Source organism: Bufo gargarizans, chromosome 8, assembly GCF_014858855.1.
Source record: "Bufo gargarizans isolate SCDJY-AF-19 chromosome 8, ASM1485885v1, whole genome shotgun sequence".
Classification (NCBI taxonomy): domain Eukaryota; kingdom Metazoa; phylum Chordata; class Amphibia; order Anura; family Bufonidae; genus Bufo; species Bufo gargarizans.
Window position 1 is genome coordinate 194,940,162 of NC_058087.1, and position 25,134 is coordinate 194,965,295.

General features: G+C 50.8%; 1 protein-coding gene across 4 annotated transcripts; it reads right to left on the reverse strand.

Moving 5' to 3' along the window:
- Positions 1-5,070: 5,070 nt before the first annotated feature.
- On the reverse strand, positions 5,071-19,160 carry LOC122945272 (major vault protein). Of its 4 annotated transcripts, none has more exons than XM_044304299.1 (17): positions 19,078-19,160; positions 15,977-16,106; positions 15,462-15,657; positions 14,943-15,063; positions 14,728-14,859; positions 14,533-14,627; positions 13,660-13,896; positions 12,033-12,158; positions 11,794-11,952; positions 11,164-11,402; positions 9,697-9,894; positions 9,163-9,307; positions 8,778-8,989; positions 7,018-7,134; positions 6,505-6,631; positions 6,234-6,422; positions 5,071-6,154 (listed from the first exon to the last, which is right to left on the reverse strand). In XM_044304299.1, exons 2-17 carry the CDS (start codon positions 16,096-16,098, stop codon positions 6,017-6,019), a joined length of 2,553 nt encoding a protein of 850 aa, XP_044160234.1. In that variant the 5' UTR covers positions 16,099-16,106; positions 19,078-19,160; the 3' UTR covers positions 5,071-6,016. The 4 variants fall into 4 exon arrangements, with proteins under 4 accessions (XP_044160234.1, XP_044160232.1, XP_044160231.1 ...); XM_044304297.1 differs by lacking the exon at positions 19,078-19,160 and adding an exon at positions 18,861-19,014; XM_044304296.1 differs by lacking the exon at positions 19,078-19,160 and adding an exon at positions 16,608-16,754.
- Between the last annotated feature and the right edge of the window lie 5,974 nt (positions 19,161-25,134).

Here is a 25,134-nt window from a genome sequence, read left to right on the forward strand (position 1 = left end):
CGCCCCGGACTTCTCCGCTTTTTAACCCCTTTTCAGTTAAGTCACCGCTATTTTTACTTTATCTTGATAACAATTATCAAGATAACAGATCCTCCCCCCACCCCCGTGAAAATGGTTCAGTCCACAAAATGGCTGCCTCAGTATTGTCACAGATTTCGAATGAATCGGAGGGCCGTATTATCGTAAGCCGCAGCTCAGCAGGGGCGGGACTTCACCATAAAGTAGGCGGTGCTAGGCCTCCAGGCAGGTTGTAATGTGTCTGTTGTACACTAGGGGGCGACTACAGATCTATTTTTTATAAGTTGCTGCTATTCCAGGGTTTGTGAGCTCAGCGTACACACAGGTCTCCGTTCTCCCCTCCCCCGCGGACCCCACTAATTTCCGTCCTTATTTATTTTTATTTATTATAATTTATTCAGATTTTTTAATGAATGTAAATAGATTTCAGCCGAGCAAAATGTTAGTAAATGTAACGCAATTTATAAAACGTGTACATTACCGAGATTAAAGGCAAATCCAAAGACCGTCTGTGGGGGGTGCGTCACTGCCTGGGGGGGGGGGGACAGGTGCATGATGGGAGGAGCGACCTCTGACCTGTAAGGGATTGGCAGGAGCCGAGGGTTTTGCACAGACCACGCTCAGTTCCTCCACACCACCAGAGGGCGTGCTCGGCCGACAGGCTCGCCTGTGATAATGCACTACAGGGAAGGGACTTTGGTTTGGTAAGACTTTAATAGAGATAAGCGGCGCCTAACACCCTGCACAGGAACCAAACCCTTGGACTGAGTGAAGCTTGAGGTGAACGGTGACCTGCGCCATCCTCATACTCCGTAGGCGCAATATCTGTGGAAGCAGAGAATCGTGACAAAAAGACAGCCTTCATCTTGTGCTCCGATCACATCCAGAGCTGCATTTACAATTCTGCTGTTATGCCTAGATATGAAGCATTGCACCCTCCCAGCCTATGTGGTTATTATCTGTGTTGAAAGCTTTAGGTTAGGCATGTCCAAACTGCGGCCCTCCAGCTGTTGCAAAACTACAACTCCCAGCATGCCCTAATAGCTGTAAGCTATCCAGGCATGCTGGGAGTGGTAGTTTTGCAACAGCTGGAGGGCTGCAGTTTGGACATGCCTGCTTTAGGTTATATGTTTTACTCCAGTCACATCCAGAGCTGCATTCATAATTTTCCTTACGCATCATATCATGCTCCAGGTACATCCAAAGCTGCAATCACCATTCTGCCCTTAAATCAAGTCTTATATTCTAGTCGCATCCAAAGCTGCAATGACCATTCTTATACTCCAGTCACATCCAAAGCTGCAATCACCATTCTGCCTTTACATCAAGTCTTATACTCCAGTCACATTCAGAGCTACAGTCACCATTCTGCCTTTACATCAAGTCTCATACTCCAGTCACATTCAGAGCTGCAGTCACCATTCTGCCTTTACATCAAGTCTCATACTCCAGTCACATTCAGAGCTGCAGTCACCATTCTGCCTTTACATCAAGTCTCATACTCCAGTCACATTCAGAGCTGCAGTCACCATTCTGCCTTTACATCAAGTCTCATACTCCAGTCACATCCTGGTGCCACAGCCTGAGGGCGAACAGTAAAGCAGTAGAACTGTGATCGCAGCTTTGGATGTGATTGGAGCATATGTTGGTACGGGAGAAGCAGAGTACGGTTTCTCAATGTTAGGGTCCATTCACACGTCCGTTGTTTCTTTCCTGATCTGTTCCGTTTTTTGCGGAACAGATCTCGACCAGTTGCGTACCCATTCATTTTCAATGGGTCCTGAAAAAAATCGGACAGCACAATGTGCGTGTGACACGTAGATTTAGCGTCAGCCGATGGGTCTGGACCAATCCTGGAGGAGACGTCTCCCGAGATACTCACACCCTGCAGAAGACGTGATACGAGATGAAGGCGAGGAGTGTGAGCAGCGAGCAGAGCAGGATCATCCTCAGGACGTGAACCGCCTTCACTGGAGGACAGAGGACACGGAGCTAACACCTGCAACAACTACCCCCATCATGTCTCAAACTGTATAAAAGTAACACTGCCCAGAGCAACCAATCACAGAGCAGCTTTCATTTTTAAAGAGCTGTGTGTGCAATGAAAGCTGCTCTGTGATTGGTTGCTGTGGGTGACAAGGACAGTCTGTGTTTGTGGGACAGCTAGTCAAGATGGCTGCCATCACAGCTCCACCAGGAGTAGTCACACAGCTTTCTCTGAGGAGATTTATGAAACGTCCTAAAAGGAAAAAACTGTCCTTGTTGTCCATAGCAACCAATCATCGCGCAGCTTTCATTTTGTATTCACCTTATGAAAAATAAAAGCTGCGCCCTGATTGGTTGCTATGGACAACAAAGACAATTCTGCTTTTAAACATATTTCTACATCTGTCCGGGCAAACTGGGTGACAATATGGCTGGCTGCAATGGCGGCCATTGTAGTGCGCTCCCAGACGATAAGTATTTTCCCCTCTGAATTAACCCTTCACATTCTCGACCATATTACGGGATTTTACCACTTGTGTCAGTTACAGGGGGTTCTCCGATAATTTCCGATACTGCAGCGCTCTTGTTTCTGTCATCATCGGCGTAATCGAAAAACATGGCGGCGCTGGGGGAGGAGTCACTGGAGACTGTGAGAAGAAGGAGCAGCATTCATAGTCACAATACAACCTGCCCCCCACCTCCCATGATGCATCGCTGTCAGGCACCGTTCTCCCTAATCTGGGCGGAGCTTAGATGTCACATGACTGTGTGCCCCTGACAACTGACACCTTTGTGGAGATAGGGAAGTAGCACACAGAGGTGGAGTCTGACAACTCTGCTGGAATGGGAAAATAGTTGTCAAGGAGACATTACTTAAACGGGACGGGGCTCGTAAAGATGGGGGACATACATATATATATATATATATAAATATACAGTACAGACCAAAAGTTTGGACGCACCTTCTCATTCAAAGAGTTTTCTTTATTTTGATGACTATGAAAATTGTAGGTTCGCACTGAAGGCATCAAAACTATGAATTATCACATGTGGAATTATATACATAACAAAAAAGTGTGAAACTACTGAAAATATGTCATATTCTAGGTTCTTCACAGTAGCCACCTTGTGCTTTGATTACTGCTTTGCACACTCTTGGCATTCTCTTGATGAGCTTCAAGAGGTAGTCACCTGAAATGGTCTTCACTTCACAGGTGTGCCCTGTCAGGTGTAATAAGTGGGATTTCTTCCCTTATAAATGGGGTTGGGGCCATCAGTTGCGTTGTGGAGAAGTCAGGTGGACACACAGCTGATAGTCCGACTGAATAGACTGTTAGAATTTGTATTATGGCAAGAAAAAAGCAGCTAAGAAAAGAAAAACGAGTGGCCATCATTACTTTAAGAAATGAAGGTCAGTCAGTCCGAAAAATTGGGAAAACTTTGAAAGTGTCCCCAAGTGCAGTCACAAAAACCATCAAGCGCTACAAAGAAACTGGCTCACATGCGGACCGCCCCAGGAAAGGAAGACCAAGAGTCACCTCTGCTGCGGAGGAGAAGTTCACCCGAGTCACCAGCCTCAGAAATCGCAGGTTAACAGCAGCTCAGATTAGAGACCAGGTCAATGCCACACAGAGTTCTAGCAGCAGACACATCTGTAGAACAACTGTTAAGAGGAGACTGTGTGAATCAGGTCTTCATGGTAGAAGATCTGCTAGGAAACCTCTGCTAAGGACAGGCAACAAGCAGAAGAGACTTGTTTGGGCTAAAGAACACAAGGAATGGACATTAGACCAGTGGAAATCTGTGCTTTGGTCTGATGAGTCCAAACTTGAGATCTTTGGTTCCAACCACCGTGTCTTTGTGCGACGCAGAAAAGGTGAACGGATGGAGTCTACATGCCTGGTTCCCACCATGAAGCATGGAGGAGGAGGTGTGATGGTGGGGGGGTGCTTTGCTGGTGACACTGTTGGGGATTTATTCAAAATTGAAGGCATACTGAACCAGCATGACTACCACAGCATCTTGCAGCGGCATGCTATTCCATCCGGTTTGCGTTTAGTTGGACCATCATTTTTTTTTCAACAGGACAATGACCCCAAACACACCACCAGGCTGTGTAAGGGCTATTTGACCATGAAGGAGAGTGATGGGGTGCTGCGCCAGATGACCCCGGCCTCCACAGTCACCGGACCTCAACCCAATCAAGATGGTTTGGGGTGAGCTGGACCGCAGAGTGAAGGCAAAAGGGCCAACAAGTGCTAAGCATCTCTGGGAACTCCTTCAAGACTGTTGGAAGACCATTTCAGGTGACTACCTATTGAAGCTCATCAACAGAATGCCAAGAGTGTGCAAAGCAGTAATCAAAGCAAAAGGTGGCTACTTTGAAGAACCTAGAATATGACATATTTTCAGTTGTTTCACACTTTTTTGTTATGTATATAATTCCACATGTGGTAATTCATAGTTTTGATGCCTTCAGTGCGAATCTACAATTGTCATAGTCATGAAAATAAAGAAAACTCTTTGAATGAGAAGGTGCGTCCAAACTTTTTGTCTGTAATATATATATATATATATATATATATATATATATATATATATAATTAACCCTTTGTTTTCTCCATCATCATCTGAAATGACTTACCTGCACTCACTGCAACAAATCTGAAAAACAGGCAGAGGGCAACACAAGCTGCCATCTTCCTTTCCCGTTGCTCCGCCCATCTTCATGACATCACAGTTTCTTCTGTGACATCATACAGAAGGGCTGGAGTTTTTTCACCACTCCTGTCCTTACATTCCTTGATAATACAACAAGGCAAAATGTAAAGGGCCGGTAGCTCAGAGTGTCGTCTAAGGCTCATACACACCGTGCGCTGTCCGCTACCGTACATCCGTATCACCGACCCGCAAAAAACATAGGACAAGTTCTATTTGTGACGAACCCTCAGCTGCAGGAAGTACTAGGTCAGGACGGGTTTTCAGCCCCTGGTTATATGGTGTCCAGACGGCGGCCTCCACTGCTGTCAGCGCACCCCTCCCCCACACACAAGAGGACGCACACAGGATTGTACAAGAGTGGATTTATTGGCGAGTTCTGCCCTCTGGAGGCTCAAGGCACAAGAAACCGATAATAAAGCACTACAACTCCCATGGTGAACAGTAGAGGTAGCAATAGTACAAGACACTGCAGGAGAGCAACCGCCTACAGAGCTGTGCAGGAGAGCAACCGCCTACAGAGCTGTGCAGGAGAGCAACCGCCTACAGAGCTGTGCAGGAGAGCAACCGCCTACAGAGCTGTGCAGGAGAGCAACCGCCTACAGAGCTGTGCAGGAGAGCAACCGCCTACAGAGCTGTGCAGGAGAGCAACCGCCTACAGAGCAGTGCAGGAGAGCAACCGCCTACAGAGCAGTGCAGGAGAGCAACCGCCTACAGAGCAGTGCAGGAGAGCAACCGCCTACAGAGCAGTGCAGGAGAGCAACCGCCTACAGAGCAGTGCAGGAGAGCAACCGCCTACAGAGCAGTGCAGGAGAGCAACCGCCTACAGAGCAGTGCAGGAGAGCAACCGCCTACAGAGCAGTGGGACAGGACAGAGCAGTGCTGGAGAGCAACCGCCTACAGAGCAGTGCAGGAGAGCACCCGCCTACAGAGCAGTGCAGGAGAGAAACCGCCTACAGAGCAGTGCAGGAGAGCAACCGCCTACAGAGCAGTGCAGGAGAGCAACCGCCTACAGAGCAGTGCAGGAGAGCAACCGCCTACAGAGCAGTGCAGGAGAGCAACCGCCTACAGAGCAGTGCAGGAGAGCAACCGCCTACAGAGCAGTGCAGGAGAGCAACCGCCTACAGAGCAATGGGACGGGACAGAGCAGTGCTGGAGAGCAACCGCCTACAGAGCAGTGCAGGAGAGCACCCGCCTACAGAGCTGTAGGACAGGACAGAGCAGTGCTGGAGAGCCCAGACCAGCAGAGCCTCGTCATAACATGCACAGGGGTCCGGACAGACTTGGGGTCCCTTCACTTCCCGCCGTCCTTCTGTAGGGGTCCGATGCCGGGCAGGCCAAGGAGTCCGGTTGCGGTGCTGAAGAGGTTGATGGGAGTGGAACCATCTGTGATCAGCGTGGACTGGATCCCCAGACCCTGCAGGAGCTTCACCTGAGAGAACAAAGGGTTAAACGTTAAACCCCGCAGAGTGGATGCGGGCACAGCATGGGGCGAGGATGGGGCCACCTACCTGCAGCTCCGGCCCGGCCAGCGCTATGTCCCTCAGGGTGCCCGCACCGATCGCCTCTGTCATTCCTCGGAATTTCTTGACGCCGATGTCGGCCAGCTCCTGCTCCTTCTCGATCTCCAGCTTATTCTTCTCCTGCAGATACTTCAGCTCCTCGCTCCGGGCCTGGCGCAGCCGCTGCAGCTCCGCCTCCTGCGCAGTACGACAGGGGAATGGTCAGGAGACAACCACCCGGCACACACCCGCCTGGCAGCGCTCACCTCGCCCCACTCACCGTTTCAATGGCCAAGGCCTCTGCTCGTAGTTTGGCTTGCAGCACGGCTCCCTCGCCTTCGATCTTAGCGGCCTCCGCTTTGGACTGCGCCTCGGCCTTGGCGGCTCCAGTACTCTCTACGCCCGTGCTGATGATGGAGAATACGGGGTTAATAAAAGGGTATTCTGACCACAGACATATAGACACTGGGAGGAGGGGCCTGGGCTTGGCTGTAACTCCCTGAGGGGGTGAGTGCACAGGACCCCACTATCTGACGGGGTGAGACACCCCCCCCCCCCCCCCCCCACCATCTACCTCGTGGTGTACGTTCATTTTCTGCAGTTATATTCCAGACAACTGCATAAACAGCAATCCCTGAATGCGCAGATTTACGTCACATGGCAGCAGTTACACAGACATGACAAGTGCTGCCATCTGCTGGACTGACAGATCTGCTGCGCATCAGGGGGCTGCTATTCATGCACTTCCTTTTCACTAAAGATCATCCTATACACAGAGGACCCCGTCTCATACCTCAGCGCTTCCAGCTCCAGCAGCTCCTTGCGCGCTTTCTCCGCCTCCGCCTGGTCAGTGATGCGCTGTCTCTCCAGTCGCCCCTTTGCCTCTTGTTCCAGTCTTTCAGCTTCATGTCTGCAGTACAACAGCAAAAGGAGGGTTAAAAAAATAAATAAAAAAGAAGTGGAAAAATAAAAAAAATGCTGCAGGAAGTCATATACCTCTTTTGTGACTGTTCAGGTTTTTTCCTGCTGACTGGATAAAGAATATTATATATACACACACACACACACACACACACACACACACACACATCCACCACTAGAGGGCGCTCACTACATACAGATTGTACAGCAGCCACCACCACTAGAGGGAGCTCACTACATACAGATTATACAGCCACCACCACTAGAGGGAGCTCACTACATACAGATTATACAGCCACCACTAGAGGGAGCTCAGTACATACAGATTATACAGCCACCACTAGAGGGAGCTCACTACATACAGATTATACAGCCACCACCACTAGAGGGAGCTCACTACATACAGATTATACAGCCACCACCACTATAGGGAGCTCACTACATACAGATTATACAGCCACCACCACTATAGGGAGCTCACTACATACAGATTATACAGCCACCACTATAGGGAGCTCACTACATACAGATTATACAGCCACCACTAGAGGGAGCTCACTACATACAGATTATACAGCCACCACCACTAGAGGGAGCTCACTACATACAGATTATACAGCCACCACCACTATAGGGAGCTCACTACATACAGATTATACAGCCACCACCACTAGAGGGAGCTCACTACATACAGATTATACAGTCACCACTAGAGGGAGCTCACTACATACAGATTATACAGCCACCACCACTAGAGGGAGCTCACTACATACAGATTATACAGCCACCACTATAGGGAGCTCACTACATACAGATTATACAGCCACCACTAGAGGGAGCTCACTACATACAGATTATACAGCCACCACCACTAGAGGGAGCTCACTACATACAGATTATACAGCCACCACCACTAGAGGGAGCTCACTACATACAGATTATACAGCCACCACCACTAGAGGGAGCTCACTACATACAGATTATACAGCCACCACTAGAGGGAGCTCACTACATACAGATTATACAGCCACCACCACTAGAGGGAGCTCACTACATACAGATTATACAGCCACCACCACTATAGGGAGCTCACTACATACAGATTATACAGCCACCACCACTAGAGGGAGCTCACTACATACAGATTATACAGTCACCACTAGGGGGAGCTCACTACATACAGATTATACAGCCACCACTAGAGGGAGCTCACTACATACAGATTATACAGCCACCACTAGAGGGAGCTCACTACATACAGATTATACAGCCACCACTAGAGGGAGCTCACTACATACAGATTATACACCTCCCATTGATCTCAGTGATAAATCAGTAGGTTCCCTCTAGTTGTGCCTGCTGTAAAACATGTTATCAGTTAAAGGGGTATTTTGGTAGTTAAAAGTTATCCCTTATCCACAGTATAGGGGATAACTATTAGATCGTGGGGTCCTGTACCCCCTGCAGCTCCCCTCAAATGAACTGAATGGCCGGTCTTGCATGCGGGTGGCCGCCCCATTCATTTCTATTGGAGTTCCGGAGATAGGAGAGTACAGCGCTTGGGCAGTCTCTGGAATTCCCATAGAAATGAATGGGGCGGCAATTGATGAGGAATTTATGCACAAGAGTCACCTGGCTGTCGCCTCCTGGGAGTTGGTGGTGATCTCGATGGCGAGCTGGACGCTCTTCTGTAGGGCATCGCGGGTGCGCTGGTCCACGGGCTCCACGGACTGGATGTCCACGCTGGTGATGAACAGGTTATTCTGCGTGAACTTGAAGGAGCTTCGGATCTTCACCGAGTCGTCAAATCCAAACACGGCCGAGCAGATGATGCGGTTGGAGTTCTGGGCGTGAGAAGGGCGACACAGGCTCAGAAATTGCTACAGGGTCCGTTATGGTGGCGGTAAAGTTCCTCCTCTATATAATTTCCAACAATCATGGAATTGGGCCCCTAGAAATGTCAACCTTTGGGGCCTTGGGTCTTCTATAAGAATGAACCCATCCCCCACCCACTCACCTTATGGAAGTCATCAAACTGCACGGAGGCCACGGCTCCTCTGATCCGGGAGGCTATGGCTTTACAGGCGTCGCCCACGAAATCTGGGACACTGAAAATCTTCGACGCCTCCAACGGATTGTTCTTATCCGTGACCTCAAAATGCCTGAGGGGGGATGGAAAACATGTCACAAGCTATGACCCCCAACCAGCAGAGGGCGAGCGGCGGTGAAGATGGCCGCCCCCATAACAACATTCAGGAAATAAAATAAAAATCTACAATCAGAAAATAAAAACAGATTAGAAAAAAAAGGATGTGCGTTACTATCTGGTTTTGGCGACATTTCCTTTAAGAAGTTTCTTTATCTCAGACCTCGGACTAATAAAATGAGAAGTAAAAAAAAAAAAAAAATTACCCAAATCTTTTGCCGATGAGAAAATCCGAACAGAAACTGGGAAATAGTCGCTGAACTAAATAAAGCTACACGGATATAAAGGAATTGCCTAAATACCAACCCCCTACCCCGAGACCATGACCTGTGACCCCCGTCTCACCAGTTGTAGGACAGCTGAATCTGGAGCCGGGCGTGATCCGCCGTCTCTATGTTGATGAGGTCGGTGCAGAAGTCGGGCCCCAGGAGGAGGCAGATAGCCTTGATGACGTTGGAGCGTTTGGGGGTTCCTCCAGAGAGGCTGAGAACCGTGAACTGCTCATCAGGCCCCAGGATCACCAACTCGGGACCAAAGACCACCCTGCGAGACACCGCCAGACAGTTAAATACAAACCCAAAAGTCTTTACCTCCACAGATTAGATACAGATGAGTGGATCAGCGGCCCGCATCTACTAAGAGGGGAGTAACCTCACTCACTGGTGATCGGACCTTCTTGGGTAGAATTCCGGGCAATATATGATTATTAATGCAATATACGGACGTCACGCGGTGTATCTGAAGTGTTGACACGCGCAATTGAACTGATGTGATGCGCGGAATGCACTGGATTGATGTTGCAACTTTGTATCTTAAGTGTTGGTATAAGGCGTTGAGGGGCCGCAAGCCAAACTACATCTTTGGTCTATACTTCAAGTTTGATCATTACTTGGCGGCTGAATAAGTTACTAATTATCGGTATATTGTTACCATGTAAGGTTCGACTTCTCTACTTTATACCTGTCTGATGCCGAATAGGACACGTGTTGAGTGTCCCCTGATGGGCCCGAGTTATCATACCGGGCAAAACGCGTTGGGCTTGGGATAAAGGGACCTTACATATAGGGGTTGGTATCGAGGTACCCTTTTAGAATATTAGTAACATACTATACAGTTGAAAGGTACTTGGCGTCTGTTTGGACGGTTGCTTTGTTCATAATGGTCTTCAATGTGGGGATATGAATTCCATCATCAAATATGAGCAAATATATCCTTGATACATTCCGCATTTATAATTTTTTTTTGTGTATCTAGATTAAGCCACCCCAACAGGGCCATCCTAGAGTCTATAGAAGGTTCCTGAATACGGGATCGTCCCCTTATCGGGTCGGCCATTCCGTTTTGTAGGCAGGGACCCAAGTTTAGGGTGATTAGTAGGGAGAGAGCCCCAAGTTAAGACCACCACCCTGCCTATGAAATTGCCCCTTCCTATATCATGGAAGACTGACGACCATCGAGTCCCGACCAGATGCATTATTTTTTGTTTTGTTCAATATGTGGGGTTATTTTAATATAATAGTATAATAAAGGTTAAGTTTTATACTATAGTGGTACTCTGTGAAAGTAAATACAAACCCAGCAGACACAGGCTATCACTCCCATCATCCTCAAACCTTCGTCCAGTGAGCAGGAGGCTGGAGATACAGGTGACAGTGTAAGGCCCAGGAGAGGCAGCAGACTGCGCTCTCAACGGTAGCACGCAGCATGTCACAAGCAATGTGTAAACTCCAACCCACTGGTTACAGAGACTATGGTTTCCTTTTCCATTCCGAACTGGTTTCACCTGGTCTGGTGAGGAGTCAGATGGCTCACCTGGCCTTCTTCTCCCGGTAGTCATACACTTGGACGGCAGCGTTATGCGGCACTCGGTAGGTGACAGCCTTGGTCTTGTCTCTTGGCTGCTGCTCTTGTGGTTTGGCCCCACGAGTCGATCTGTCCGCAACGGGGTCTTTCCCAGAGGCAAGGAGGGCCTCAACATTGGGAGGAAGCTCCTTCTCCCACAGCTCCTCGTCATGCGTTAACATGTAGGTGTGCCCAACGACCGACCGCACCTGGTGGAGGCAACAGAGCCGTGAATGCAGGTGGAGACATCTTTAGTGCATAGCCTGAGGCACATCTACAAAGGCTTTACTACATACAGCCTCAAGATCCATGAAACACCCTGGAGCCCCACATGGACTATCACCTCTATATAAAATGGGTAGGGGGTTCTCATCCGGTCATTGTGTATGTGAGGAAATGGTTAACATGATGACCACCATGCCAGCTGTCGTGATCACGGTACGGGTCATCTTGGATTTCACATAGAGCCGTCCATGTTCTATTCCTGGCCACAATGTTGAATGATGAGACTACAAGTGGAGTGTGGCCGTCCCCGCATCTTACCGGTGAGGAGACCTCCAGATTATGAAAACAAACATGGAAAATGGTGGTCGTACTAACCTTTCCAGTTTTGATGTCTCGCACGTATATTCCTTCATTTTCATCCAGAGGGATAGACTGTCTCCTCACCACCACTTCTACCTCTACTGGGGGGACATACTCTAGGGGTCCCCGAATCATCCACCGGTCTCCAGGTTTACGCTCCACTTCATTCCCGTCCTGGTGGAAGATACAGGAAAGAGAATGATGGGAGTGATGAGGAAAAGGAGTCCGCATTGATCTCCACATTTCATACCAACCTCATCCTTCTCCTCCAGAACCTGCAGAGCTCTTAGGACGAGACCTTCCTCCTCAGACAGAATGTAGACGTCTTGGATTCCTGACTCCAGATTCTCTCCAGGCTGCAGGAAGAAGGACTTCTCCCCCTGTAGAGGTAGGTGATAGAGTTTATCTTAGATCCTAGAGACCTGGCAAGTGCCCCCAGTATAAGACCAGAGAGCGGATAACTAGACTTAAGTCGTCTGGTAGGAGAGCAGAGACTGGGCTAGATGGGCTAGCAGGAGAACAGAGACTGGGCTAGATGGGCTAGCAGGAGAGCAGAGACTGGGCTAGATGGGCTGGCAGGAGAGCAGAGACTGGGCTAGATGGGCTGGCAGGAGAGCAGAGACTGGGCTAGGTCATCTGGCAGGAGAGCAGAGACTGGGCTAGGTCATCTGGCAGGAGAGCAGAGACTGGGCTAGGTCATCTGGCAGGAGAGCAGAGACTGGGCTAGGTCATCTGGCAGGAGAGCAGAGACTGGGCTAGGTCATCTGGCAGGAGAGCAGAGACTGGGCTAGGTCATCTGGCAGGAGAGCAGAGACTGGGCTAGGTCATCTGGCAGGAGAGCAGAGACTGGGCTAGGTCATCTGGCAGGAGAGCAGAGACTGGGCTAGGTCATCTGGCAGGAGAGCAGAGACTGGGCTAGGTCATCTGGCAGGAGAGCAGAGACTGGGCTAGGTCATCTGGCAGGAGAGCAGAGACTGGGCTAGGTCATCTGGCAGGAGAGCAGAGACTGGGCTAGGTCATCTGGCAGGAGAGCAGAGACTGGGCTAGGTCATCTGGCAGGAGAGCAGAGACTGGGCTAGGTCATCTGGCAGGAGAGCAGAGACTGGGCTAGGTCATCTGGCAGGAGAGCAGAGACTGGGCTAGGTCATCTGGCAGGAGAGCAGAGACTGGGCTAGGTCATCTGGCAGGAGAGCAGAGACTGGGCTAGGTCATCTGGCAGGAGAGCAGAGACTGGGCTAGGTCATCTGGCAGGAGAGCAGAGACTGGGCTAGGTCATCTGGCAGGAGAGCAGAGACTGGGCTAGGTCATCTGGCAGGAGAGCAGAGACTGGGCTAGGTCATCTGGCAGGAGAGCAGAGACTGGGCTAGGTCATCTGGCAGGAGAGCAGAGACTGGGCTAGGTCGGCTAGTAGGAGAGCAGAGACTGGGCTAGGTCATCTGGCAGGAGAGCAGAGACTGGGCTAGGTCATCTGGCAGGAGAGCAGAGACTGGGCTAGGTCATCTGGCAGGAGAGCAGAGACTGGGCTAGGTCATCTGGCAGGAGAGCAGAGATATGACTAAGGCTCCATTCACACGTACGCAATTTCGTTCTGCATTTTGCGGAACGGAATTGTGGACCCATTCATTCCTCTGAATCCGCACTTCCGGGTCCACACTTCCGTTCCGCAAAAAAAATAGAACAGGTCCTATTCTTTTCCGCAGTTGCGGACAAGAACAGGCATATTCTATTAGTGCCGGCAATGTGCGGTCCGCAAAATGCGGAATGCACATTGCCGCTTTCCATGTTTTGCGGATCTGCGGCCCGTGTATGGAGCCCAAGTCATCTAGTAAGAGAGGAGATTGGTGTTTTGGGCACAGCTCTGGTTCATTATCTTCTCCTTACCTTCACGACTTTCTTCTGTCCAAGCTGCAGTTTTCCTTCCGCTCCCACAGGGTCCAGGATGACACAATACTGACGGCTGTTGAGCGTTGTGATGTCCACTACTCCCACCACCTCCTCATACACGTTGGGGATGTAAGCCTCCGTGTCATCCATGGTGACCAGCCACTCCTCTCCAGTTCTCCGCAGGTTCCCCTTGTCATCTCGGAACGTCTTGGTGGCTCGGATGTGCAGAGCATTCTACAAGAGAATCCAACGACCATAACTACCTACCCTCCATGATGGAACAACAGGACAGCGAGTGCACAGTGTCAGGTGGTTTAATAAAAGCCGACCCATTTCTGAGGGACAGAGACACCAAAGCTGCACTGACAACCCAGGGGTCATTGGAGGCTTCAGGTTGGGGTTATGGGCAGGGTGTCCCCAAACACTTCCTGCAGTGACTATGGTAACGATGCAGTGCCGGACACCGCCGCCGGGACTCCCTTTATCACTCATTTTATGAGGGCAATTACTTCACTTAGACAAGGTCATATTCCTGCTGTGTAGGTTGAGAGGGCGAGGCCGGGCACCCGGGTATAAACCGGTCACATGACCAGAAACAGGACGACCTTTACACTTCTGTAACCATGGAGAAAAGTGAACAAGTGCGTGGACGTCACGGCTCCGGGGCCCCGGGAAATACAGCCCCATACAGCTGCCTAGTCCGCTTCCCATCACAAGGAGGCATCGTCTATTGAAGTCTGTGATCATCTGAAATCTGCCTTCTTTCCATTCCAAGCCTCTCCCAAGTGCCCGCCCATGCTTTACACTGCAGCTCTGCTTGCTCAGAGTGTCTGCCGCTGGGGGCAAGATGTCGGCGATGTCGTGTTTTACCTTGTCTGTCAGGACAAAAGCGTCCACAATGTCCACGACCTCTTCATAGACACCAGGAAGATAGGCACCAACCTTCTTGACCAGCCATTCTTCCCCTGCAAGACGGAGAGAAGTGAGAAACGGTGAGGAGGAGCCATGAAAGAGAAGACCTCCGACCCCTCATACACAGATTGACCTCCGACCCCTCATACTGACCGGTGACCCTGGCGTGGTCCTCCCGGTCCTGGCACTCTTTGCGGGCACGCAGGCGGATGGCCTGGTTGTGTCGGATCACCGTTGCCTGGATGGTCTGTACCACTTCCACCTCCTTCCGGGGGATGTAGGTGCCTACAGGGGGCGACACGTCACAGTTGAGGGCCCGCTTATTAAAGGGCCACAGTCACCGATCCTCACATTTACACGGCTCGTACCTGGACCTTCGAAGAGCCACTCGTCTCCGGCCACAAACTTCTCGTTGTCATCCTCAAAGTCCAGCAGAGCCTTCAGGTGCAGGGCGGTGTTGGCGAGGACCACGGTCAGCGCGGTGAGACCCTGTGCCCGAGAGGAAAGAGTTAAATCCAAGACGGGAGCAGGGACGTCGCTGGGAGAAGGTGACTATTGGGGCCCCCACTAGAATGAAGGGGGAGCGGCTGGGAGTTGTAGTCCTCTGGGCGGTTGCTGAGCACTCGGCCCCACCAATCAGCATCACTGGGGGCGAAGCCTTTTGAACAATTAAAGGGCCCCCAGCGCCAATTAGTGGGCTGGAACCTAACTGGTCACATAAGCCCCTCCCCTCCTTGAGCCTTCAGCCACTCAGCAGAGCTGAAAGGAGTCACATGACTTCTCTGTCCCAGCACCTTACAAACAGGAAGTCTGGTTTCCATGGCGTCAGCGGAGATCACTTCTGATTGGCTTCAGGGGCCACTTAGCGGGTGCAGTCGTGTACTTACCTGCTGTAGCTCCTCCCCCGGGTACAGAGGGAACGGATCCTGGGCCAGTCGGATCTCTTGGTCTCCATGTCGCAGCTTGGCCTGTCCTACGTCATCGAACTGAACAGCGCGCCCGGCGTCCCGCACAACCGGGTTCAGAATCACGCAGTAGTGACGCGGCGGCACCATGACCATGCGGACCGGGTGGAAGAGAACCCTGCAGAACATTGCGACATTGTGTCATTGGGGGCGACAGAGCGCAATGGGAAGCGCCTCCCCCCGCAAAGACAACATGAAATCCGGGCTCCGCCCTGAAGCATGATGGGAGAACAATCAGCATCCCATATAACGGGATTGACTCCGCCCATTATAAGACGACTGTACCACGTGATCCAGGAGGGGCCACCCACAGCAGCAAAGGCGTGATCGGCCCTGAATGGAGACGCCCTTTAAATGTGCACATGTATGAGACTGAGGTGGTCACTGGGGTCCCGGCCTTCACCCGCCCCTCGTCAGGGGCCCCCCGCCCGTCTCACCTCTCATTGTCCTGCCGGATGTAGGTCTTGGGTCCGGTCTCCACCCGGGAGATGTTGCTGTTCTGGTCCAGCACATGGATGTAGTGATAGGGGGGGATCCGGATGATGGATTCTTCAGTCATTCTGAGGCCTGGAGGCGAGAGGACACACGGTACAGCGATCCCGAGGAGCCATTATAACCGTATATTATACGTAGGGGCCACACCGCGTCTACGGAGATCTAACCCCTAGTGATCGTCTGCACCGGGACGGAGAACCCGCCATGTCTCAATATAGGAGCCCCCAAAAGGCAGGATATTGGGGCATGGCTTAATGTGTGACATCATCAAGGATATAATCAGTAAGGGTGTGGCTTAACGTATGACATCATCAAGGATACGGAAAAAATAATAATCTGAATCTGGAGCCTGATCCCCGATGCCCCATATAATCCACCGCCTCGCCCCTGAAGGGGATCCCATCCGGATGGCGGATCACATCCCAGCACCGACTGATCGCCGGATGCTGCACCGACGAAGACTCTACCTGCACTGCAGATCTTACACAGGACCCCTTCCCCCGAAGTTCAGTGCTCACCCCCTCCTCTCCGCCCTGGGAAGATCCCAGTAAGACCCCAGTATAGCCCAGTTACCTTCCAGTGCTGCACTCAGCAGACGGGACCAGGAAGTAGGAGGAATTCAGCCACTCCTTGTGTCATTAACCCCTTCAGGGCGCGCCGTCAGCACCACCTACCCTTTGTATGGGGAGGCGCAGTCATCACTACTGAAGTGCCCCAGGGGTTAAACATTGCACATGATCTTCCTGGCAGTGACGGTGTTAAGTGATCGGGTTTCGCTGTCACAAGGAGGGGGGGGGGGGGGCTTATGAGAATGGGAACAGCTGTATGATGGGTGAGGTCACACCCCCAGCGCAGAACTGGACATGGGGGGCGTATAAGGGGGTCCACTGACCCTAAGTACTGGCGATTTTTACACGGAGCGCCGCTGGTTCCCGAAGATTGCATTAACCGGTCACATGGGAGGACGAAAACCTGCACAGACCCAGTCCTGCTCACAGCTGGGGGGTTGTCACAATGTATCAGTGCTGGTACTGGATGGAAATCCGGGACGGGGCCCCAGCACCTATATAGCTTGAGGTTGAACAGTGGCCCCTTCCGCCTCCGGGCCCCATAGTAGCGGCTACAGCATGCTCAATGAGAATCTCCTAAGCTGATACACTGTAACAAACACTCAGTTGTGTGAAGTAGCGATCCACGGAGTAACATTACACAATATATGGAGTTCAGTCTGCCCAGGAGTGAAAGACGCATGCTGAGAGTAGTAGTCTCACAACTGCTGGAGTGGCCGATTACTGCGCCCATCAGAGGGAACACGTCGCCCCCTCCCCTGTGCAGTGCGGGCTGGTCAGGGCGCGGCGCCATTGTCCGTTACTCTGGGGATTACCAAGTTGACTTTCCCGCTGCTGATTGTGGAGCCGGAGGCGTCGGGCGAGAGGAGCCGGTTCTGCCGCATTTCAGGTTTAGGTGGAGAACGGACAAAGAACCGGATGCCCGCGGGAGGAGAATCAGATCAAGGTTTACACCCAGATTCCTGACCGTGTCCTACAGGTGACAGCCTTGTTACAATGTGTCAGTGTAGAATGTAGGGGGGATCCGTGAGACTACAACTCCCAGCGTGCTTCCTTCACTCCTATGGATGTTCTGAGAACTGCCTGGGAATCCTCAGCTTCTCCTGCTCTTATCTACACTGACACATTGTAACAAGTCTGTCAGCTGCAGGATGGAAGAGCATAACCATTCACCGACAGCAAGCAGAGATCTTGCTATTGATGAGCAATTGATACACAAAGGGGCACATTCACTACAGTGTCCGCTCCTGTGTTTTGGTGTAAAAATGCTGTTTAGGGCTCCGTGCTACAGACCGTGGGCAGCCGCATGCGGATCGCAAACCCGTTTACTTGAAAGGGGGTCCGCGATCCGCACCGCAAAAAAGCAGTGCATGCGCTACTTTTTTGCGGTGCGGAGGCACGGCCGTCGTACTGATAAAGAACCACCAGGGGGCGGACTGAGACCAATACCCCGGACGGCTATGTCAGTGTAATTTTACACCTAAAAACAGGCGAGTTTGATAAATGTGACCCAAAGTCTATGAGAGCGACGCAGGTCTGTCCATTACGCACATCTATATGGCGGCCGGCGCGGCTCTACCTCCGGGCTCCCGCTTACACGTCACGCCAGTTGCTAAGCCCCGGGTCATGCGCTAGGTCCTCCCCCCGTTACCTGTCACTTTGTTCATTTGCATGTTTTGTCTGTAAACATTTAACCCTTTGATTGCAGTCAGGGCTCCGCCGGTAGGTGAGAACTGGGTGCGGCCATGACTTCGAATATATGAACACCTTAATGGGGTACAACATGGACCCGCAGTGCCCGTCCGCAAGAGCCAGCGCAACCCTCCGCGCCAAGGAGAATATAACCCACGAGAAGTCGTCTGCGTTCAGACATGGCGGCTGAGGTGCCGTTACATACAAACTTGCATTTGCTGAGTTTTTCGAAGCAGTTGCGGGTTTTACGTAAGGACACGTGCGGGAAAAATCCGCAGCAAATTTTTTAAAAAATAAATAAAATAAAAATCGCAAGTGATTCATGTGGTATTTGCTGCAGGACTTGTGTTTAAAGTTCGGGTTATGGAAGAATCGCGTTATGGATTCCGCTACCACGGACCATAACGGAATTTAGAATCCATAACGCGATTCTTCGATAATCCGAACTTTAAACACAAGTTCGCTCAACACTACAGAGGACGTTTGCGCAGCACGTGGACCCCTCACAATCAGCAACGTCTAGCGTATTCTATCGCCGGTCACACCGACGAGATCGCGTCCTTACCTGGAAAACGTCTTCCCCTGTGTCACCTGGAGACGCCAGGTCGCCTGTATATAGAACAGGTGCAGCCCCTCCCCCACCAGACCTGCCTATAGGAAGCCGCTGTATCTAATCCTAGGAGGTGTGATACTGACTGCTGCACCTACTCCTAGGACTAAATCATTTGACAGAAGCACTACTCCCCCCATCATGCTGCTAGACCCCTGTACATATGACTCACCCTCTCCTGCTGCTTCAGATCCTTGTGTTGAGGGGATTTCCTGGTGACTTATTCTCTCTGGGAGGGGCAGCCAGGGATCGGGCTCCGCTCTGCCACCTGGTGGAGTCCTGAGGTACTGCGGTCTATCCGTGACATATATTGGGGCACGAGCAGCTCTCACCCTGGGGGCGCCGCTTATCGAAGACTTTTACCGTCAGGCCCAACGTCAAGGTGTCTTCTGCAGACAGGAACCTAAGGCCCCTTTCACACGAGCGTGACGTTCAGTTTTTGCCGCGCGGGTGCAATGCGTTTTGATGCGTTTTTCACACGCGTGATAAAAAACGGAAGGTTTACAGACAACATCTCCTAGCAACCATCAGTGAAAACCGCATCGCATCCGGATACGATGTTTTTTTTTCACTGAAGCCCCATTGACTTCTATGGTGAAAATCGCAGAATATAGAACATGCTGTAGACTGGGGCGGATTTCTGTCTCCGCACCAAAAACAGCAAGTTGCAGACGAGCGAGTCCGTATTATGTCCGGATGCGTTCAGTGAAGACTGCGTGATCGCTTTCAGTTGTTCCGTTTTTATCGCGCGGGTGCAATGCATTTTACGTGATAAAAAAAACTGAATGTTTACGAGCAACATCTCTTAGCAACCATCTGTGAAAATCGCATCGCATCCGCACTTGCTTGCGGATGCGATTTTCACGCAGCCCCATCCACTTCTATGGGGCCAGCGTTGCTTGAAAATCGCTAAATATAGAACATGCTGCGATTTTCACGCAACGTAAAAGTGATGAGTGAAAACCACCGCTCGTGTGCACAGCCCCATTTAAATGAATGGGTCCGGATTCCGTGCGGGTGCAATGCGTTCGCATAACACATTGCACCCGCACGGAATTCTCGCACGTGTGAAAGGTGCCTTACGTGATGGATTGGCCCCGGGTGCGTTCAGTGAAACTTGTACCAGTTTACAAAACAAGTTCAGTCCGTTTTTTCCCTGCGCGGGTGCAATGCATTTTTCACGGGCGTGATAAAAAAAACGGAAGGTTTACAAACATCTCCTAGCAACCGTCAGTCAGTGTCAGCCAAAGCCAGGACCGGAGGCTGCGCGGAGACGAGGGAATGTGTCCTGTTTGGTGTTTAGACCTGAACCCAACTTAGACTCACAATCACCGAGGGAAAAAACTGACGGAACACTGATGTGTGAATAAGGTCTCATGCACACGACCGTTGTTGTGTTCCGTTCCGCAAAATGGGGTTTCGTTGTTCCGTGATCCGTTTCCGTGTGTCTTCCTTTATTTTTGGAGGATCACCAGACATGAAGGAAAGTAAAAAAAAAAAGTCTAAGTCAAGTTTGTCATGCAAATGAGAGGAAAAAAACGGACGCGGGGACACGGATGACAATCTTGTGTGCCTCCGCGTTTTTTCACGGTCCCATTGACTTGAATGGGTCTGCGCACCGTTTTCCGTGAAAAAAAATAGGACAGGTTATATTTTTTTGACGGACTGGAACCACTGATCGCAGATGACAAACGGTGCATTAGCCAAGTTTTCAACGGACCCATGTCAATGGGTCCGCAGAAAATCACGAAAAACGGAACGGACACAGAATGAAACATCAGTCGTGTGCATGAGGCCTTAGAGCTGCTGCTAGGACTAACTCTGGGTTCAGACCTGAGCGTTCTGAAAGGAGCGCTCTGTATGCGCGATTGTACGGGCGTTTGCAATCGCGCATACAGAGACAGGCGAACACCTATTGTTGCGCGTTCCTGCTGAAGTCTATGTACGGGAACGCGCGACAAGACGCCCCAAAGAAGCTCCTGTACTTCTTGGGGCGTCGGGCGTTTTACAGCGCGATCGTACGCGCTGTAAAACGCTCAGGTGTGAACCCAGCCTAAGGGAAAACAGTTTAAAGTGGTGTTAGGGACGTTCCTGACCAGCTCTGTACATGTACGACGCTGGCCAGGACTTTATATATATATTCAAATCCGCCCCCCTTCTCCAAAATGTAAATAAAAAAAATACACATCATGGGCATCGCCGTGTGCAAAAACCCCTTACTATTAAAATTACAAAATATTTTTCCCATATGGCAAACAGGAAAAAAAAAAAAAAGTAAAAATGGCCAATTTGACTTTTTTTGGTTGCTTCACCTCCCCCCAAAAAAATAAAAAATTAAGAAAAAGTGATCAAAAAGTCTTAGGCCTCATGCACACGACAGTTTTTTTTCACGGCCCGCAAAAACGGGGTCCGTGATCCGTGACCGTTTTTTCGTCCGTGGGTCTTCCTTGATTTTTGGAGGATCCACGGACATGAAAAAAAAGTCGTTTTGGCGTCCGCCTGGCCGTGCGGAGCCAAACGGATCCGTCCTGAATTACAATGCAAGTCAATGGGGACGGATCCGTTTGATGTTGACACAATATGGTGCCATTTCAAACGGATCCGTCCCCATTGACTTTCAATGTAAAGTCTGGAGTTCTGTTATACCATCGGATTGGAGTTTTCTCCAATCCGATGGTATATTTTAACTTGAAGCGTCCCCATCACCATGGGAACGCCTCTATGTTAGAATATACTGTCGGATATGAGCTACATCGTGAAAATCAGATCCGACAGTATATTCTAACACAGAGGCGTTCCCATGGTGATGGGGACGCTTCAGGTTAGAATACACTACAAACTTTGTACAAGACTGCCCCCTGCTGCCTGGCAGCACCCGATCTCTTACTGGGGGATATGATAGCACAATTAACCCCTTTAGGTGCGGCACCTAAAGGGGTTAATTGTACTATCATATTCCCCTGTAGGAGATCAGGGCTGCCAGGCAGCAGGGGGCAGACCCCCCCCCTCCCCAGTTTGAATATCGTTGGTGGCACAGTGTGCCAACCACCATCGTCCCCCCTCCCTCCCTCTATTGTATTAAATCGTTGGTGGCACAGTGTGCCAACCACCATCGCCCCCCCCCCCTCCCTCTATAGCAGTAACATTGGTGGCAGTGTGCGGTCTCAACAGTAGAAGATTCATACTTACCGGCTTGCTGCTGCGATGTCTGTGAACGGCCGGGAGCTCCACCTACTGGTAAGTGAAAGGTCTGTGCGGCGCATTGCTAAAGAACTGTCACTTACCAGTAGAAGGAGCTCCCGGCCGGTCACAGACATCGCAGCAGCAAGCAGGTAAGTATGAATCTTCTACTGTTGAGACCGCACACTGCCACCAATGTTACTGCTATAGAGGGGGGGGGGGGGGGGGTGATGGTGGTTGGCACAACACACCAACGATTTAATACAATAGAGGGAGGGAGGGGGGCCGATGGTGGTTGGCACACTGTGCCACCAACGATTTAATACAATAGAGGGAGGGAGGGGGGCCGATGGTGGTTGGCACACTGTGCCACCAACGATTTAATACAATAGAGGGAGGGAGGGGGGGGGGGGCGATGGTGGTTGGCACACTGTGCCACCAACGATATTCAAACTGGGGAGGGGGGGGGGGGGTCTGCCCCCTGCTGCCTGGCAGCCCTGATCTCTTACAGGGGAATATGAAGGGGTTAATTGTGCTATCATATCCCCCTGTAAGAGATCGGGTGCTGCCAGGCAGCAGGGGGCAGTCTTGTACAAAGTTTGCAGTGTATTCTAACTAGAAGCGTCCCCATCACCATGGGAACGCTTCTGTGTTAGAATATACTGTCGGAAATGAGTTTTCACGAAGTGAAAACTCAGCTCTGAAAAAGCTTTTATGCAGACGGATCTTCGGATCCGTCTGTATGAAAGCAACCTACGGCCACGGATCACGGATACGGATGCCAATCTTGTGTGCATCCGTGTTCTTTCACGGACCCATTGACTTGAATGGGTCCGTGAACCGTTGTCCGTCAAAAAAATAGGACAGGTCATATTTTTTTGACGGACAGGATACACGGATCACGGCCTCGGCTGCAAAACGGTGCATTTTCCGATTTTTCCACGGACCCATTGAAAGTCAATGGGTCCGCGAAAAAAAACGGAAAACGGCACAACGGCCACGGATGCACACAACGGTCGTGTGCATGAGGCCTTACACACCCCCGAATGGTATCAATGGAAACATAAAAACAAAACCCATGAAACTGTTGTGGAATTGCGATTTTTTTTCCAATTTCACCCCATTTGGAAAAAAAAATCCAGCTCCCCCTACATCATAGGGTTGTCACGATACCAAAATTTTGATTTGATTTCGATACCATAAAAAAGTATTACGATACTCGATACCACACAGAAAAAAAATAAAACACCAAAAAGCCGCGTGCATTCCGCATTTTATGAAACGTCCGACCCATAATCGAACCGTCCGATCCTATTATTTGGGGGGACGAGGGGACTAAAAAATGGGAAATCACACTTTTTTTTTTTCTGTTCCAGTGTTCACCGCATAGATTTTTAAAATATTTTAATAGTTTGGACTTTTCGGCCGTGGCGATACGCGATGTGTTTATATATTTTAGATGTAAAATTGGGAAAGGGGGTGATTTATACTTAATATAAATCACCCTTTTTAAACGTTTTATTTAATAACTATGTCCCCCCTTAGAGGCCCTGATAGAGCTCTAGTGGGGTGAATAGGCCCTCACACTTAGTGCACACAGCAGGGAGCGGACTATGGGCGGCTTCAGTAGCGTCCTGGCTGCCATGGTAACCGATCGGAGCCCCGCGATTACACTGCCACCAATGACCGTAATACTGGGGGAGGGGGGGCGCACTGCGCCACCAATTAAGATAACTAACGTTTAGTACAAATACAGGAGGCGGGTGCCGGCGGCAGAATCACATAGCCGCACCCGACCTCTATGACAGGGCGATGCGATCAGTGGCAGTTAACCCCTCCAGTGCCGCACCCGCCTCCTGCATTTGTATTAATGGGTTAGTTATCTTCATTGGTGGCGCAGTGGTCACAGCCCCTCCTATCTCTACCGTCATTGGTGGCGCAGTCATCACAGGCCCTCCCATCTCTGTGATTGGTGGCACAGTGGTCACAGCCTCTCCCATCTCTACTGTCATTGGTGGCGCAGTGGTCACAGCCCCTCCCATCTCTAGTCATTGGTGGCAGCAGCGGCACAGTGGGGGAGGGAGAGACTGCTTCCTTCTCCCCTGTGCTGCTGAGATCGGCGTGCGCCATGTTCTGTGATCGGTAAAAGGCAGATCCCAGTATCGATAATTTGATACCCGGTGCAACCCTACATCATATTCAATATTAAAGGGGTTGTCCGGGTCCAGACCAGAACCCGGACACAACCCGATCTGCCCTCACTGACCACGAATGAGTGGAGCATCGGAGCTTTTCACGCTGCACTGAGTACCGGGCATCTCTTAGCAACCATCAGTGAAAAACGCATCGTATCCGCACTTGCTTGCGGATGCAATGCGTTTTTCACGCAGCCCCATTCGCATGGCTGCGTGAAAAACAATGTTCGTGTACACAGACCCATTGAAATGAATGGGTCAGGATTAAGGCCGGGTGCTATGCGTTCACACCACGTATTGCGCCCGCGCGGAAAACTCGGTTTGTGTGAAAGGGACCTTATAGATCAGCTGTCTGACGAGGCCTCCTGGCAGCTCACCAAGCACAGCGCCATACATTGTATAGTGGCCGTGCTTGGTACTGCCGAGCAGCCCCAGTGTGACATCACTGACCCGAGACCGGCTGCGGTGCTCGCGGTGTACCGTGTTCTCTTCACACAGCTGATTAGTGGGGGTGCCGGGGGTCAGACCCCCCCATCGATCAGATACTGCTGACTATCCTGGCCATCAACATAAACACCTGAAAAACCCTTCTGCGGTTGGAAACCTTTGCTTCCCTCGCGTCCCACAGTCACAACAACGTAGAAAGAAGTAGCGCCACAGCGCGGGCACAATATGGCGGAGTCTAAATTGACTGCGCAGCGCCATCTCCTGTCATGGTTGATAATCAAGCCACAAATGATATCCTCTGGCAACACGAGATGGATCCCCGCTGTTTACACTGCCGAGCAGCTGACGGTGGGCGTGGCTCACGTGTGATTGACAGCCCCGGCACTGAGGAGCCAGAGTCCTTAAGA